This window comes from Gracilinanus agilis, chromosome 6, assembly GCF_016433145.1.
Source record: "Gracilinanus agilis isolate LMUSP501 chromosome 6, AgileGrace, whole genome shotgun sequence".
In the NCBI taxonomy this organism is placed as follows: domain Eukaryota; kingdom Metazoa; phylum Chordata; class Mammalia; order Didelphimorphia; family Didelphidae; genus Gracilinanus; species Gracilinanus agilis.
The window spans coordinates 236,268,317-236,286,801 of NC_058135.1; the positions used below are offsets into that span (position 1 = coordinate 236,268,317).

The 18,485-nt window shown below is 44.9% G+C and overlaps 1 protein-coding gene across 1 annotated transcript in view; it reads right to left on the reverse strand.

The window, feature by feature from the left end:
- Window positions 1-18,032, reverse strand: part of LMO1 (LIM domain only 1) — a 63,705-nt gene extending 45,673 nt beyond the window's left edge. The window contains exon 1 of the mRNA XM_044681812.1: window positions 17,850-18,032. Coding sequence (XP_044537747.1) covers window positions 17,850-17,874 — 25 coding nt within the window. The 5' untranslated portion in view covers window positions 17,875-18,032. The remainder of the gene's footprint in view (window positions 1-17,849) is intronic.
- Window positions 18,033-18,485: the final 453 nt, after the last annotated feature.

Consider the following 18,485-nt stretch of genomic DNA (forward strand, 5'->3'; position numbering starts at 1 on the left):
GCCTCCATCACAAGACTATTGTGAAGATAAAAGGAGATCTGTAGAGGAGTGAAAACGTTTTGTTTTGTTTTTTTAAAGCCATATCAATATTTAATAAATGGTTAAACGTTGGCTGTGCTGTAGTATTGAAAGAGTAGTATAATTGCAATTAGTTAAAAATGCAAAAAGAGCTGAGAGTCTTGTGGTCCTTTGCCCAGATGAGCCAACATCTGGGGGCTGGGACTGTGGCAAGATTATTGTGTTCGGTTTTGGGCATCACACTTAAGGAAGGATATAGATGAGCTGGGGATGGTCCAGAGAAGGACAACCAGGATGATGAAAGGTCTAGGGGTCATGCTGGATTAGGATGGGTTGAAGGAACTGAGGATTCTTCACTTGGAGAAGAGAAACCTTGGGAAGTGAGCTAGGAGAAATGTGTGTGCATTGGGAAAGACGTGCTTACTGCCTCCAACTCTCTGAAAAGCTGTCATATGGAAAGGGAATTTAGCCTCAAAAGCAGAACTGAAAGCTATGGAAGAAAGTGCTAGGGAGAGGCAGAATGCAGCAAAATATAAGGAAAATGTTTTAAGAATCAGAACTGCCCCCAAAAGGAACAGGGATTCTTTTGGAAGGTAATGAGGTTCCTGTCAATGGAGGTCTTCCAGTAGAAGCTGGAATGTTTTTGAGCAATTCTTGCTTCAAATAGGAGTAAGACTAGTTTCCACTCAGTTCAACACACCATCAATTGAATCCTTACTGTGTTCAAGGCCCTGCTGTAGATATTACATTTAAATGGAGGATGTCTCCCAGACAGCACTGATTCTTCTGGCAACCAAGGGCAGGATTCTTGCCCCGGGGAAGGACACAGGACCCTCTTCATCTGGCTTCCATCAGAACGTTATCCAGGTCTGACCACCCAAGGAGACAGCCATGCTGCTGTGGAAGGGAGTATTAGATATGATAGGAAAAGACTTGGCTTCCAACGTCTATTTTGCTACTTACCAGCCCTGTGATCCTGGGCAAGTCATTTAACTTCCACGAGCCTCCATTTCCTCATATGAAGCGGGTAGACTAGATAGCCTTGGCCATCCCTTCTAAAACTCTTCTATCCTATGATCCTGAATCAATAAATCTCTGAGCCTGAATCCCTGATCTGCAAAATGGAGGAGTACCCACTGGTTATGGGAACCAAAATTGGGAAGATGGGTCAAGAGCCCTACAACTAACTGTTAGCTATCATTCTTACCATTCAACAACAACCTGGTTCCTTTTACCCTGAGCATGAAATAACCCTTCACTGGTATTTCTGGTATACCCAGAGAGTATACCATATGCTGGGGAGCCTTAAAGACAACAAGGGATTTTCCTCATAAAAACCCTGTTGGGGCAAGCAGTGCAAATATGATGATCTCCATGTTACAGATTAGAAATGCAGAAGTCACTCAACCATGATCGAGTTCAGCTCGACATCCTTCACCTCATTTGAACCTCACAGCATTCCTATGACGTAGGAAGGGGGTGTCCTACTAACTTCCCCAACCTGCTTAGAAGGAAAATGAGGCTCAGAGGCTTGCCATGAGCTGTCTGAAGTCACATAGCAAGTTAGCCATGACACCAGGAGGAATCTCTACCTTGCAAAGGAAGGAATCTTGGGAAATTATCTAATCCAATTCTCTGATTTCACAAATAAGGAAACTGAGCCCTGGAAAAGTCGGTCCACTTACTCAAGGACACACACAGCAAGTTAGTGATGATGCCAAGTCTACGATCAAGACCTTTTAAAGTCATTCTATCACCTATGCCACATGTCAGTAGCCCTCAGTTGCCCTTTGTCCCTTAGTCAATGAACTGGGAACACCAAGCTTGGCAAGAAGTGTGCTTATGGGTGTGTAGTGGGGCATGACACACATGATTGCTATCTTTCAGTATTTGAAGGGCTATTTGGGGGAACAAGAATCAGATTTGTTTCTAGAGAAGAGGAAGAGGACCAAGGAGGGGAAATCAGCCAAAAGCATTCATTAGTCCCTTTCGTGTATCCAAAACCACGCGAGTCACTGAGGATAGAAAGACTGAAATGATACAACATATAAGGACATACTGGACACATACAAAGCAGATGTGAGATGATCTTAAGAAGGGAAGAAAATGAGGGTGTCCTGTGTGGTAGGAAGGGTGTTGGTTCTTGAGCTGAGTCTTGAAGGAAGCCAGGGACCCCAAGCCGCTGTCTCCAGGTATGGGGAACGGTCCAGGTAAACAGAGCTGAAGAGCTGGTGGGTACATTTCAGCTTGATATAAGGAAAAGCTCCCTGATGTTCAGAGCTATTCAGGAGTGGGATGAGCTACCTTGTAAGGTAGTGAGTTCTTTGTCAGTGGAAGTGGAGTTCTGTGAGCAGAAGCTTGATGACCACTTGTTGGGGATGCTATAGAAAGGGATTCCTGCTGGGGTACACGTCAGACCAGATGCCTTCTGAGAGTCCATCTAGAAAGTTTCTGAAGATCCAAGTTGGGAGGAATGTGGACTAGAAGATGAGGGAGAAGAAGGGTTGAAAAAATATATATAGTGAGGGAGAGACACCTACATTCAACAGAGTGAAGGAGGTGCCAATATCAGGGCCTCCAGGAGTCTCCTAGACACATGAGTTCACCACCCCCCTCTTCTCTACCAAGAGAAGTCAGTGCCCACCCTGCAAGTTTAATTATTAAAACTCATATTCTGAATGACCAAGTAGATTTTTCTCCTGTAAGGAGTAGAGCAGGGGGGCGGAAGCTTCAGCCACACAATATTAAAATGTCAGGAGTTTAAGCCCCGTGTTGGTTTAGTCATAAGTTACCAGCACCCATGATGGCAGACACAGCGTCTCCCTTAAATTATTAAGCATAAGACATCAGACTGTAATATTTTGCTAAACCGAGGTACAGACACAGACAAAGATGTCATTTCAATATTTGAAACCAGCAAGTTTAATTTAAAATAAGAGCAAACCAATAAGCTCAGAAAATGGCAGTGTGAGGGAGGAAAATTACACCGCACAAGGAAAAAAAAAAGTAGAAGGACTTAAGAAATTTATAAAAGTAATCTCCAAGTGGAAATTAGAAATCAACCTCGAGAAACAGAATAACACAAAAGAAATATTACTGTCCACTTTCTAAATCAATATAACACTGCTCCACGACAGAATTACCATGGTAACTCAAGTAAAAAGAATAAACCAATTCTTATTATTTCAAAATAAAATCACAGCCTGAAGCCTAGGTTTTATTACAGCCACTGATAGATCGCCGGCGTGTATTTATCTGAAATATTGCTTTTCAATCAGCTATTCTATGAATGTACAAATTTCCCGAAGCAGCCCACTTAAAGGGTGTGCATTTAAACCAGGAAAGGCTAACCAGTGAATTGATTACACAGAGACATCTACATATTTTCATGTGTTTTGAGTCAGTCCTGGTAACGCAACCGTTTCACTTTCTCTAAATTAGGATTTATTTCTTGCAAGGGGGGAGATGTGCCAGAGGAATGGGGTAGGGTGTATGTGTGTGTGTTGGGGAAACAGAGAACTCATATTCTGGGCTCCATTCTATTGATGAATGTCTGTGTGACTTTGAAGAATGCACTTGATACCTCTGAGTCTCAGTTTCCTTCTCTGTAAAATGAAGGTGTTGGGCTCGATGACCTCTGAGGTCCCTTCTAGTTCACAATCTAGGACCTCTTGGATTTTCAAATGAGATAAATGTATGTAAAGTGCTTTATACCATGAAATGCTACATAAATGTTGTTGTTGTTATTATTATCCCTAAGGTCCCCTCTAGCTCTGACATTTTATGACTAGGGTTTTGGGGAAAATGAGAAAAAGTTGCATGTAGCTGTCTAGTATGAGGTCTAATGTGACTTTAGCCAAGATCTGCTGGGGAAGCTACTCTCCTCCTGGCCACAAACCTTTGAGAATAAAGAAGGATAGCTTCCCAGGTCTCTAGAGTTCCCCAGAGCTTTCCAGAGGAGTTCCTCTAGACTAATGGGAGCATATAGCCCTTCTCAGAGAGTACTGGGGATTCTGGGGGACACCTTTCCTCCTGAGCTGGCTGCCAATAGTATCTTGGTGGCCTTCCAGGCAGGATTGGGAGGAGGGAGGCAAGAAAGTATGGAAAGGCTTAATTCATGGACTATAGGAAGGGGATGATGGGCTGTTCCCTGCTAGACTCCCCAGCTCTGTTATGTCTGCCTTCTGCCTCTAGGAGCAGATCTTTATTTCTCTCCCTCCACTACAGTCTGGCATTCAATGTCATCAGGCTTAACCATCCTTGCCAGCATATTCTTTGTAACCACAATCTTCTGACTGGCCCAGTGGCAAGGTAAAGTTCCTGCCTGCATGGAGTTTTCATTCTAGCTGATAGACAAGATGGAGAACATTCACCTGTCAAATAGCTTTAGCTACTTGAAAGTTTTTAAAAATGTGTCATCATGGTGGTCTTGCATGATTCTTAGACCGAGAAGATTTGGGTTCTAGTTGTGTCTGTTACTAACATTCTGTGTGGCCTTTGGAATGTCTCTTCTCCTCAACCTCAGCTACAGTTTTCAAGTGTTGGATGAGATCAAGGGTTATTATATTTTGATATATGCATTTCAATAGAATTGATTTCCTTTGTTTACTATGCATTCAGAAACATATTTTGAGAAGGGCAATGAAGGTTTTACCAGACTTCCAAAGGGTTCTATCTATGATATCAATGATGTTTAGAATTTCTGTTCTAGATGATCCCAGAGGCCCCTCCTAAATAACATCCAATATTCTACTATTCCTTTGAGGTCTGATGTTCTATGTTCTAGTTTACCACCCAACTCTTATGTTCTATGCTCCATCTTTTAACAGCAACCCAATTCTGCCATTTTATACTCTTGTCTTATTAAGCAATCAGGAACAATTAAGCACTAAACCAGGAGTTTCTAACATGGGGTATTTCTCCCTCTAGGTGGTATAAGAAGCTTGTCCATAAGGTATGGGAGCCATTTGCCAAATAACTATACTATCGCACTGAACTATTCCAAAAGACTTTCATTCCATCTATAACAACTTATATCCAAGAATCCAGAATTTTTGATGTCTTCTGAGTTTGCCTTCTTTCTTGTGTACCTATGCTTTGTTAACTCTAGATTTTGCTTCCTTTCATATTAAATAGGGGGAACTGAAATGTTGAATGGAAACCAAGGGGTTCAGGGTCTGAAAAAGTTTGGGAGGCCCCTCCCTGAACTAGTGGGTGCTGGATTTAAGGGTAAGAGGTGGGATTCCAGAGTAGGGTGAGAGTGGGGTGAGAGAATAGCTCAGAGCAATTGGGGAAGACTTTCTAGACATGAATTTGAGTTGTCCCTTGAATGTGGGTAGGATCTGGAAAACTGAGGAGAACTGGGCTGGGAGAGGCAGGGGAGAAAGCTTTCTAGGCAAGAGGGACACAGACTAGTCAAGAGAGTCAAGGGAAAAGTCAGTACAGCTTAGGTTCTGTGGCCTTCTAAACCATGGCAGGAATGGGAAAACTTCACAGAATCATTGGCATGGAAGAGACTTTAGCAGACCTTTATTTCAATAATCCTTAACAGTTGGGCATTCAGTCTTTACTTGAAGTTCTAGATGGATGAAGGACTCGATCCCTTCTGGGCTAGCCTGTTTGGCTTTCAGTCAGCATGTGGGCCAAATCCTGGGTCAGGCAGGCAGGCTGGATGTGTCCCTGCACAGTAGTATGTGCTAGAGCCAGTGCTGGGAAACAGGCTTGGCGATGCAAGGCAGCCTTGATCCTAGCACCAAGGAGAGCACCAGGTGCCCTAAAGCTCCTTTTATAGGTTTCATTCTCCTAGGAAGCATCTTCAGAGATGTTGGCTGATTAATGTAAGGCCAGCTTTCTGGAGATGGGGTTGGGGGGGGGTTGCCTCTTCCAATTCAAGAGCCCCTGTGAGTTTGAAGAGAAAGCCACATCCTCTGGATAGACAGATTAGTCAGCTTGGGGACCTGGGCCTCTCTCCCTGATGCTATTTAGATTAGGTTTCACTATGAACAGTGCTAGTATGAGATTCTGACCTCTCTCTTCAGAGGCTCAGTCATATTTTGGCACCTGACTAGAGGCCCTAGTAGTATGAGAGAGCTGAGTTCAAGTCCTTGCTGTATTAGTAACTTTCTGTGTAAATGTCTGTTCCCCTTAATCCATGATTTGGGTGTGTTTCCTTCCTAGTCAGGGGTTTTCTTTTCTGAGTCTGTCCCAATACCTTTTGGGCCAGAGACACAGGACTCAGAATCATTCACTCATGCATTCATTCAAAGCTCATGTGAAACACAAACCTTTTTATAAGGTGTTGGGCTCAACACCAAAGGTACCAATTTTCTAATATGTCTGTGGGTGGGTGTGTGCGTTTGATACACACCTTTTTCTCAAGGAGCTCATACTCTAATGCATGATGCAGTAGAAAGAACATTGACTTTGGAGTCAGATGACCTGAGTTCAAATTTTACTCTGTTGCTTACCATCTATGTGACTTTGGACTTTTTACATCTGTAAAATGAAGAGACTGATGGTCACTGTGGTCCCTTTCAGTTCTAGAGGAAATGAGGTGATGTACTAACTGGACTTGCCATCAGGAAGATCTGAATTCAAAGTCTGCCTCTGACACTTCCCGACTGGGTGACCCCTCCACAAATCACTTAACATTTTCTCATTGGTAAAATGGGACAATAATAGTACCTACTTCATAAAGTTGTTATGAGAACCAGTTGAGAATTTTGTAAACCTTGAAGCCCTTTATAAATGCTTGCTATTATTAGATCTGTGATCTTAATGGGAAGGAAATAGATAAAGCTGATCCATAAATAGCTGTGGCATGAAGGAGATTGAGATTAAGTCTATAAAGTTCATAAAACAGGCAGTTTTGTTACTATCTTACTAAATTTGTTATACAATTTTTGAAAAATGATATAATAAAAACTTAGTTTCATGTAGAATTTTCCTTTTCATGTTTTTCTGTTTGTTGAAATTCAAAAGAAAAAGAAAATTTTAAAATAAAAAAGAAACATGAAAAGGGTTCACTTTCACTGGAAGAAGGGGGAGAGAGGATCAGGCAGGGGAAACGTTTCAAGGAATGGGGAAATATTTGAACAGGGAGGGATCAGGGAGGGAGATCCAAATGGAGGGAAGTCCATTTTCAGTCATTGCCATAAGCAAATACAGAGAGGGGAGGGCTAGCAAGACATAAACAAGGGATGGGGGATATTCCTGTTTGGCAGGAATTCAGATGATGTGAAGGGAAGGAGTAAGGCTCAAAAGATAGTTTGGGGCCAGACTAGGACAGACTTAGCTAATTGGACAGAGTCTGCTAAGTCACACTCCATTCAGAAAAAGTCCCTAACTTGGCTTGTGGGAGTCCAGGCACCTCTCCACATCCCAAACGATTGCTTTTGGCTTTTATGGGCTCCAGCAGTGGCGGTGGCTGTTATATTTGTACAATCTGCACATGTCCTGACTGCAGAGGGCTCGGCCTCTCAAATGGCCTCTTCTATGGGCGCCTCTCGTTGCTGGTCAGCTTCCTCTCATGAACAATAATATACTGATTGGAGAAAGGGTAAAGGGCCAGAATAGGGCTCCTTTCTGCAAGGCTCACAGATAGGACACCCAAAAGATCATCACTCTAAAAGGGCTCTTTGGAATTAAATGGAAATGCTAGTCTTGTGGAGGCAGCCTGGCCACTGAAAGGTGGTTTAGTGTCTCCACAGAGCCTGCCCTGCTCCAGGAGATTAGGAGAGGAAAGGTCAGCTCCCAGCATAGGAAGATTTCCATTTCTTTGTGCTAAAAGCATCTTCGGGGTGATCGGCTCTAGAAGGGGGAGGGAGTGAGGGGGGGAAGGAAGGGAGGCTCTTTTTTTTCCCTCTCTGACAGGCTCACTTACTGGGGGAGTGTGGGCCCCAGTCCAGCACACAAAGGGTGAAGCTTTTAGGGATGCAGCAGCAGGTGATCTCAGCGCTTCCATGGAGTCCTAATGCTCCTAAAAGCCACTCTCCCCGTTTCTGTAATTGGGCAGCAGTAGTTAATGTAGTATTGACTGCATTATATGCTCCTGTGCACCCTCCCACTAATGCCAATTGCATCACCTTGTACCCTTACCATATTGCTTAGCCAATAGCTGTTAAAAGCAATCCAAATCATGAATCATAGAGGAAACTTTTAGCAAGACACCAGCATCCAAAGGAGACAATTTACAGTTGAGTTAATCTGGGTACATTAGCGAGACATGGATTCAGGAAGACAGACCAATTTATGTTACTTGCGTTTTACCCTTTATTGCCATGCGTGGGCAAATGACTGGGAGATCACAAAGGAGAAAGACAGGAGAGAGCTCCTTTCCCAAAGCCAATTCCCATCTGGCACCAGGGCTTGGTGGGCTGAAGGCCCACATACGCATCAGGCTGACCTCAGAGTGAGTGCGTGCATCGCTGGATTTCCATGGGCAAGGGGGGTGGGAGGGTGGGGGGAGAGAAATGTGGGAAGGAGGAAGGGAAAGGTATGTAATTACTGCTGGGTATTTATTATAACCCAGCAATCTGACTGCTCTATGGGGGTCCAGGTGCCTGGTGTCTGAACATTAAATGCAGCCAGTTCTCTAGAACCACCTGGCAAAATCCCTCCTCCAGTCACCACAGGACTTGGCCTCTTATCGAAAGGTTGGAGATGGGCAATACTCCAAACAGGGCCTCCTGTCCACTGGGCTATAGGATTGGGGGGTGGGAGTGATGGCTGGTATGGACCATGGGACTCTGACTGCTCACTGGGGAGGGGAGTTCTATAATAACTCCTTGTCTGCTGGTCCAAACCCTCCACAGGGAGTCAGATGGCCGGGCACCAAAGAGAACTAGCATCCATCAAAAATTGGGAGCTTTCTATAATCCCAGGGAACCTGATCACCAAAGTTGTCATCAGTTGCCCCCAGGGTCTTAGAACCCTAAGAGATTCTGCATCTAAGGCAGCTGGAGCCTTCACCAAAGGGGACTTTCTCCCATTAGATTCTGAGCTGATCCATTAGCTATCTGGAGTGTTAGTGTACCAGATGTTATATACATCTGGGGTCTCAGAGATAAGGAGATGAGTGATAGTTCTCTCTCCCCCCCTCTCTTTTTGTGAGTGAGTGTGTGTGTGTGTGTGTGTGTGTGTGTGTGTGTGTGTGTGATCCTCTGCCCACCTGGGTTATAAAGTCATGAGGAAGGTACCATATGGGGTCAGTCTGGCCCAGAAAGGAAAAATACCTGGTATTTTACAGACCCGGGTCTCAGGACGGAGCCCATGATACGATGTCAATCTCCCATCTTCCACACAGTCAATAATGGTGCATACAGTGTCATTTCCAGGCTCCCAAAGTTTCAACCACTCCCTGTTGCCTCTAGGATAAAACAAACTCTCCAGGTTGGGACTGAAAACCTTGCCTGGTGGTCTGTCTCTAACTCACATTTCACATTCTTTTCTTTCATGCACTCTGCATCCAGACTTTATCAGCCTTCTTGCTTTCTAGCTGCCATCTCTCTGCCTTCATACTTACCTGGGATACACTCCCTTCTCCCTCTATGTATATATGTGTCACCTCTCCTACCTCTGGGTCTTTTCTCAGGCTGTTCCCAGTTCCTGAAATGCCCTCTTTCCTCCTCTTTAACTCTTTAACTTGAACTACTGAATTCCTAGTCATTTTTTTCTTAAACCCTCTTCTTCTATCTTTCAACCAATACAAAGTATTGGTTCCAAGGCAGAAGAGTGGTAAGGGCTAGGCAATAGGGATGGAGTGACTTGTCCAAGGTCATACTGGTAAGAAGTCCTAGTCATCCTTTTAAGCCCATCTCAAGTGCTATCTCTTTCAGGAAGTTGTTCTCAAACTACTCAGTGACTAGCAACCTTATTCCCTGCCTCCCATGACCTCACAAAGCCTTTTGTTTTAGACCTCTCTAACGTATTCATCATTCAATGATCCATTTTATAATAATCTCTGTTTGTATCTTCTCTCCTTACCAGACTACCAGTCCCCTGAGGAAAGGCACGGTATCTTATTTAAACTTTATACCTCCTCCAGTACTGAGCAATTACAGAGCTCTGATAGTTGCTTATGTAACATTTCTTTTTATTGAAGCCTAGTACCAGCCGTAACACTCTGCTGCCTAGACCTGGATAAGGTCAGCCTCCTCTTATCTCTAACCCATCTCTATATTAGCAGATCAAAGAGCCCCTTCAGGACCTCTGCCTACTTGGGGATGCCACAGGACCAGTCCAGAATGGCAACCATAGACAAAAGGTCCCAAATTCAACTTAAAACTGTCCCATGTAATGGGGCATCTAGGTGGCACAGTAGATAGAGTGCCAGGCCTGGAGTCAGAAAGATCTGAGTTCAAATATGGCCTCAGATAATTACTAGACCCTGGGCAAGTCACTTTACCATATTTGCCTCAGTTTCCTTCTCTGTAAAATGACCGGGAGAAGGACATGACAAACCACTCCACTACCTTTGCCAAGAAAACCCCAAATAGCATCACAAAGAGTTAGACATGACTGAAATGACTGAACAATAGCAAACGGGGCTGGAGACAATGGCAATAAAAATTTATAGCTTAATATTTCTTACAAGGTTTTGTTTTTTTTCCCAATGGGGGTGGGGTGGGGCAGAAAAAATACTATTTAATTTAATTTTAAAAAATTATAGCCTAGTTGCATCCAGTTTCATTCTCATTCAACACTTTTTTTTTATTAAAAATGCCTTAGAATATATTTTTATACCTCCAATCTATCATGAAAGAAGGCTGAGCAGCCCTTACTGTCACTGGTCAGGATTTAGGGAATAGTCACATTGGAGAAACTATACTGAATTCAGGGGTAGGAGATTTAGATTCAAAGTCCAACTCTCTCCCCATTAGCTGTTTAACCTTGGTCATGTCATTTCCCATCCCTTGGATCTTAGTTTCTTTATCTAAAAAACTTCCATCACCTGCTTCCAAGGGTGGTTGGGGTGGGGAGGAATCACTTTGTAAATCTTCAAGTGCTGTAAAGATGGGAGCTGTTTCTATAAGACTGCTTGGTTAGTTTGTCATTTAAAAAGCAGAATTATAGGATTTCAAGCTCGAAGCATCCCTAGATGAACTGATACAACCCTCTAATTTTACAGAGGAGGAAACTGAGACCTTAGGAGGAGGAAGGGCCCTGCTCCAGATCACACAGAAGTTCACTAGAAGGGTTTTGATTAGAAGAACCCAAGTCCTCTGATTCCAAATTCAGTGCTTTTTCCCCCAACTAAAATACATCACTATCTACCTGATTTTTTTTAATGGAGAGTAATGCGTTTGCCCTCACTTTTCAGGACACCAAGAGAAACTTGGTTACTGAGGAGGCAAGCATATAGCCTAGTTGTCTATGTCTACAATTTCCTTCTGGAACATCAGGCTATCCGAGAACCAAACACTCTTTTGAGTCCTTTCCTTCCCTACCCACCAGTCATTACCAAATCTCCTCAAGCTCCTTACCCACGTGCATCTCTTTACTTAATCTGGGTTGCCGGTGCAGCCTGATACGAAGAGACTTGGTCAAGGTCAGATGGCTTGCTGGGGGTGGGGGGCAGAGCTGGGGCTCTGACATCAGCTTGCCCAAGCTAAGGTCTTGTGTTCTTACTTTAGAGCTGGGGTGGGTCAGCTGTCTGGCATCAGCTGCACTGAACGTAGCCTTGGAATGGATGGTGGGGCTTCACTAAAGCCCTGTTCCTGAGCTTCCTGTAAACCTGGGCCTAGGAGGCCAAGAACCACTTCCCAAATAAAAGCAATTAATCTGAAAACCCTAAGTTTAACCATTTGAGAAGCTGAACTCGCTGCCCATCTCTGTGGTGACCCTCACAGTTCGACCTAATGGATTACTTTATTAATAATGCACTGTGCTTTAAAAGCAAAAAAAAAAATCTGACAATTCAATACTTCAGAAAGTCTCTTAAAAACCGTTGCTACGGCAAAACCCGATTGATATTTTATTATCTCTCAGAAGTGAAACATGAAAGCCAAGCACCACCGTGACCGCTTTGGTTTTTCACAGTCCCGAGTCGCTTGCAGACCTACTCCAGAGCAAACTGGAGCAAAATCTCCTTCCAAGAGCCTGCTACTCAGATTGGGGTAAAAGATTTTCAAGCTTTTCTGGGGGGGGAGAAGGTTTAAGACCCTATACTTGTGTACTCCCCTAATTCCTTTGAAGCATCAAGACAAAACAAAACAGACTATGAAGCATGAGAGAGGGGAGAGACAGATATCTCTGTCCTCTTCCCCTCGAGGCCTTGGAAAGATGTGAGGGATTGTGGAGAGCTGGTCGTGCCCACTTTCTTTTTACTCAGGAAGGCAAGAAAAATCTTTGGAGCAGAGGCAGTGAGAAGAGAGGTATGAGATGACCAGCCATGCTTGCAGCCCCAAGGGTCAGGAATAACCCTGTCCTTTATAACTAAGGGCTAGAGCAAAGGCCAATGATATCAGTCAAAGTTGACCTCCCCGTAAGGCAAATGTTAAGGAGTTGCTGTTTGCTCTGTGTAGATATGCTCTCCATCAATACTGATCATTGTACTCTCTTAATATTTATCATGGTTTATAGATAAGAAGTGCATCCCCAGGTGGTTGAGCTTCTTGTGAGAAGTCCCATCATTCAGCCAGGCTGGCTGGCTCGCCAAGGATAGACAGTCTAGTAAAGCCTTTCCAACTTGGCTGGACCTGATGGAAGTTGTGGAGCACTGACTTCAGAGGAATCATCATGGTGTGGTAGAAAGAATTTGGAAGTGAAGGCATCTGGGTGGTATAGTTGATAGACCATTGAGTGTGGAGTTCAAGTCCAGCCTCAGCCACTTACTAGCTAGCTATCTGACCCTGAGCAAATCACTTAACCTCTGTTTGTATCAAATTTCCTCATCTATAAAATGGGAATAATTGCACTTCATGGCATTGTTGTGAGATCAAATAAGACAATTATTGTAAAGCACCTATCATGATACCTGGCACAGAGTGTTAGCTGCTATTATTATTATTACAAAGTGGCGGCAAAGGAATGAAAACTGATCAAGCATATTATGGTATATGAATGTGACAGGATATAAGAATAACAGAATAAGAATAAGAGAAGGGGATGGTTTCAGAGAAACTGGAAAAACTTGTATAAACTGATGCAAGTGAAGAGAGCAGAACCAGGAGAGTCATTTATAAGATAACAATTTTATAAAGACAAAACAGTCTGAAAGTCAGGTAGTTCCCAACATCAATTTGAAAGAGACTCTAATCACTGTCTGACCATGAGTTCCAAAGGGCACATAATGAAATATGATATCCATCTCCTGATAGAAGGATGATAGACTCAGGAATCAAATTGAGACATTTTTTTCCAGGGTGGGGAAGGGAGGGGAGAGGATATAGCTGAAGCCAAAATTTGTTTTGATTGGTTATGAACACTTGTTAGAAGAGTTTGATTTTTCTTTTTTCAATGTGGGTTAGAGTGGAAAAGAGAGAAAATAAATTTGCTTTATATAAAAAATACACTTCTTTTTAAAAAGAATTCTGAATTGAGGAGTCATAAGAATTGGGCTCAAATCTTTCTTCCACTAGCTATTTGACAATAGGCAAGCCTCTTCATGTGGGAAGTGAGGGGGTTGGATTATATGACCTTTAAGGTCTCTTCCAGTTCTAGAACTATGAACTACACAAAGGCTTCAGGAGCCTAGAGTCACCTCATCATGCTTAGGCAATGGGAAGAGACTATGGTATGGTAAAGGCAGACTTTAAAAGGAAGAATTAAAAAATCTTTTAGAAATAAAGTAGTCTGGTTTATCTTAACTGTCTCCTTGTGAGATCAAGGGAGGGCAGTGAATTTGGAACCCTTCCATCCTTCATGTTCCTAACCATGGGACTATGATCCTCCTGACATCATAGTTTGGAGTATTGCATTTGAATCCATTGCTGCCCCTTCTTCCATTTTACCTTGAGCAAACCATTTATCTTAGCCTCAGTTACCTCATCTGTTCAATGAGATAGTTGGACTAGATGAACTCTTTGGTTCGCCTCGTAATCTTTCAGCACCTTGGCAGCCGCCTCGTCTCTTTCCTCTGCTACAGAACAGGGCTGACTGGACAGAACCATCAGATTTAATCCCGTCCCTCTGCTGCATACAGACTTAGCATTAGATGGAATCCTAGCAACTCTTAAATACGAACTCGCTGTTTCAGATAGTGGGATTAGTGAACAGCACAGATTGTACAAAAGATCTCTTCTATAGACAATCAAACCCAAACGTATTGATTTCTTCCTTCCATGAATCCTCTCACCTGCCCTATATATTTAGTGTCTTCTATACATACTCAAGCACCCACACCCACACACAAACTTTTATAGGTTCTGTATCTACCGTGTATCTCACACCCCAGCCTCTTCTGACAAAAAATATATATAGCAGATCATTTTAAAATTAAGAGGCAATTTTAGCGCAGTAGTGAATAGAGATCTGGGTTCCAGTCTTGCCTCTGAGGCATACTGACAAGTCATGTAAAATCTCCAGTAGCTGTACAGCTTGAACTAGATTAAGTTGTAATTAGGAATATTTTTTACAAAACAAAAATACGATACCTCATAAGTAATGTACATTTTTGATTGTCTAAGTCAATATCGGATTCCCAGGGATCCGTTTCTAGTTGAATCTGACACCACTGATCTGGGCAACTCTCTTAAGACTTTATTTTTTTGAGAAAATGTGCACCCTTGTTAGTAGGGGGTAGCTCCTGACAACAGTGAAATCATGTGTCCAATTCCTACTCTTATCCTATTTTAAAATGGTTTATAAGACAAGGAACTGGGAAACGATACAGAATGAAGAACCAAGCCTCTAATTTCGTTCCAGTCGGGAGGCAGTCCAGTTTCCAATTCCATCCCCGGCTTGCTCTGTGCTGTGGGGTTAGTTCCTTAAATTCTCTGTATCCACTCATTGTCACTCTTCCCCATAGAACACCAGTCTTAGGAGGACCTAGAGATAAGGGTGAGGAGATGGTCCCTTATTGTTGCTCAAGGCAGGAGATGAAGAATCCTTGCTAAATCACTCCTGGAGTGATTATGGCATGGGCGTGGGTTTGGACAAGAAAGACAGAGCTCAAGCTCAGTGTGGAGGACAGTACAGTTTCTACAAAGCCAGAGAACTTATCAGCCTGGGTGGCATAGAGAGGGTCTGTTGGCAAGGCAAGGGCAGGCCGGCTGCCCTTAGGACCCAACCAAGCCAGGAGAGCTGCAGAGGACACTTCAAGGTGAGAAGCCTGTGTCTTTGTCAGAAGTTCGCCCCTACTTTTGAGGCGGTACAGTGAATAGAATGTTACACTTGGAGTCAAGAAGACTTGAATTCAAATGCTGTCGCAGACACTTACTAGCTGTGTGACCCTAGACATGCCACTTAACTTGTTGGCCTTAGTTTCCTCATCTGTAAAATAACATTAAAGGTATCACTCACATCGCCTGATGTAGGGGGCCAAGGAGAAGAGGGCTTGCTGGAAAACCAGACTCAGGCATCTCAGGCATTATGTTACCACCTTCCCTATACCCTATGTCCAGCCTCCCCCCCCCCCAAGGGATTCCCTTGATTAGCTTTAGAACAGCTGAACTTTTTTTTCTTTTTAAACCCTTACCTTCCATCTTGGAGTCAATATTGTGTATTGGCTTCAAGGCAGAAGAGTGGTAAGAGTGGGTAATGGGGGTCAAGTGACTTGCCCAGGGTCACACAGCTGGGAAGTGTCTGAGGCCGGATTTGAACCAAGGACCTCCTGTCTCTAGGCCTGGCTCTCCATCCACTGAGCTACCCAGCTGCACCCTAGAACAGCTGAACTTTGATTGAAAGTGGCATGTATGTGTATAAATGCCACGAGAATATGTCATGCCTTCATATGAACTATGTATGTTCAAACATACAGGGGTGCAGCTGTCCTAGGCCTGACTATCGTGGCCATGGGGTTGGTTACAACTGAAGTGACTCAGCCCTACCGAGCAGAGCCAGCATCTCAGATCTCACCGGGTCCAGCCTTGCATCTTACATACGAGCAAACAGAGGCCCAAAGAGATCAAGGGATTTGTTTGTCCAAGGTCACACCAGCAGTAAGTAGCAGAACCTATAGCCAGATCTTCGGACTCCACATTCAGGGTCCCAGTGGAAATAATCCTACCTTGCAATGGGGCCCATAGAGGCTGCGTAGCTGGCGAGTTCTCTTGTCTGCTGGCTGATGGAGAGGAGGTTAGAAGAGGAGATCTCAGCCACGAAAGGGAAAAGATGGGAGCAGGGCTCCCACTCAAACAGTCACTTACGACTGTGGGCAGGTGGCCGGCCTCAATTCCACTCTAGGGACTTTTCCATCAGTTTTTGCTAACTGGGACGGATTAGGGGGGAAATAACCAGCTGGTCGTGTCACCAGGGGAGGAGGTAAGAGTTGGACATTGTCAGATCATCCTTCATGTGTCCCACATGCAGTTAGCACCCATGGGTAATCGGAGGGTCAAGCGGGTCTTGGCTGCAATGTTGCTCCTGTTTCCTCCACCCATGACACTCTTGTGGCACCTCCAGTTCTCTTTCCCCAAAACATGCCCAGTCTGGCAGTGCTGGGACCCATGTCTGACAGTTGCCTCTCCTCCACCAGTGGAGGAGGTCCCATGCAACCCATCTCTAATGATTCTTCTATTCCATTTTTGGCTGCAACCCAGTGAGCCTCTATTCTGTTGAATAAGCTCATCAGCTCTCTGCTCCCAAGTCCACCAACCCGCTGGATGATTCCCATTTGGCCAAGGCCTGGGGATGAGGGATTTCCGGAAGCGTCTGACCAGTCAGGCCCCTCTTGGGGCCACGGCAACAATTATAAGCCATTACAAAACTCCTCACCTTAACTTCACTCTCACCCTTCCTAGAGAGCCCAGAGAAATGGACACAGCAAAGTCCAGGAATAGTACCCAATGAGCAGAGGCCAGGAAGGGGATATCCTGCGGGGGACCCACCTCCTAAACTTTACCCTGGGGGGAGAGGAGCAGTTTTCTTCCATACTCGCTGGGTTGGGAAGCTTCTATTCCTGCCCTGTGCTGGGATGGCATCCTCCCTGTACATGCCGCCTGCTGCTGCTGCTAAAGTTCAGGGGCGAGCAGCCTTGGGTCAGTCCCTTGACATTTCGGGCTGCTCTCCCCTACTGTGCACCTTGCTCGCCCCCTTCCTCCTCAAGGCTCTGGGAAAGCGACAATTCGCTCCCACTGCTTGGGGGAGAAGATGAGATTAGGGCTGTGGGGTTTATGGCTGGGCTGGGCAGGGAAGCCGCAGACAAAATCCTAAACAGGACAGATGAGGATGACGGGCCATCAGGCAGCGAGGGGGCTCGGGGTGCCTGCACTTTGCCTCCCAGAGAGGGATGCACACCCAATCCCCAAGCATATACACACACACACACACACACACACCCCACACCCCGCACCACACCCTCCCGCCCACCCGCCCACCCGAACTATATAAAGAAGCCCTCGAAAGCCCCGACCAATATGAGTCACTGGGCTCTCAGCCTGGATGATTCAAACGGGCAGAAATGGTTCCTACTGTACATCCTTCAACAAACAGAGCGTGGAGTGACGCCTTCTGGGCTAGATCACTTTTCATTAATGCCAGGGAGAAGGGCGACCACAGCGGGTCGGCCCTTGGCACTGAGGCACACTCGCGTGCCTGCTGGCCCCTGTCTGCTCCTGCCAGGAGAGCTGCCGTGCCGAGGCAGGGGCAGCCTGCCGGGATGGGATAGGGGAGGCATGAGTAGAGGGAGCCTGGTGGGGTGGGGGTAGGGGGGGTCTCCTCAGCCTACCTACCGTCTTCCTTGTCCAACACCATCATCTCCGGCTGCAAGAAGAAGTGTCCGAGGGCAGGCGTTGCGTCTCCAGCCGCTGCAGCCTCCGCTCCAGGGAGGAGAGGTCTCGGCTCCAGGAACGGGGATGAGCTACAGCACAGCGGACAGCCCTTTGGCAGCCAGCGAGCTCTAATTACCCGGTTGTCCAGCTCTTAACCTAGATTGCACTCAGCTAGAATTACATTCAGAAGTGAAGCACTTTGCAGATACAAAAGCAGTCTCACCTACTTTTTTGTGCCTCAGAATTGCAAGAGACTAGGGGCTGCAATTTAGAGAGAGCGAGAGAGGGAGACGAGACACAGAGAGCAGAGAGTAGGAGGGAAGAGAGGATCAGAGTTTTTCTTTGATTCTCACCTTCTAAATGGCTCAATTTGCCCAGTATAATCTGTCTTAATGTAACTGCATTTGATAGCTCATAACCCTGGCTCTCGCAACTACACAGCTCTCAGTCTTATAAAGTGCTTTCCCCTTAGATTTAATCTGAATCTAAATCTAAAATTATATTCAAAGAGATGGGGGGGAAATATCGGAGGCTGGCTACCGCTGCCTTTCTCTCTCAATTTATGAGGTCTGCACTCTTGCTACTGAATAAATGCGC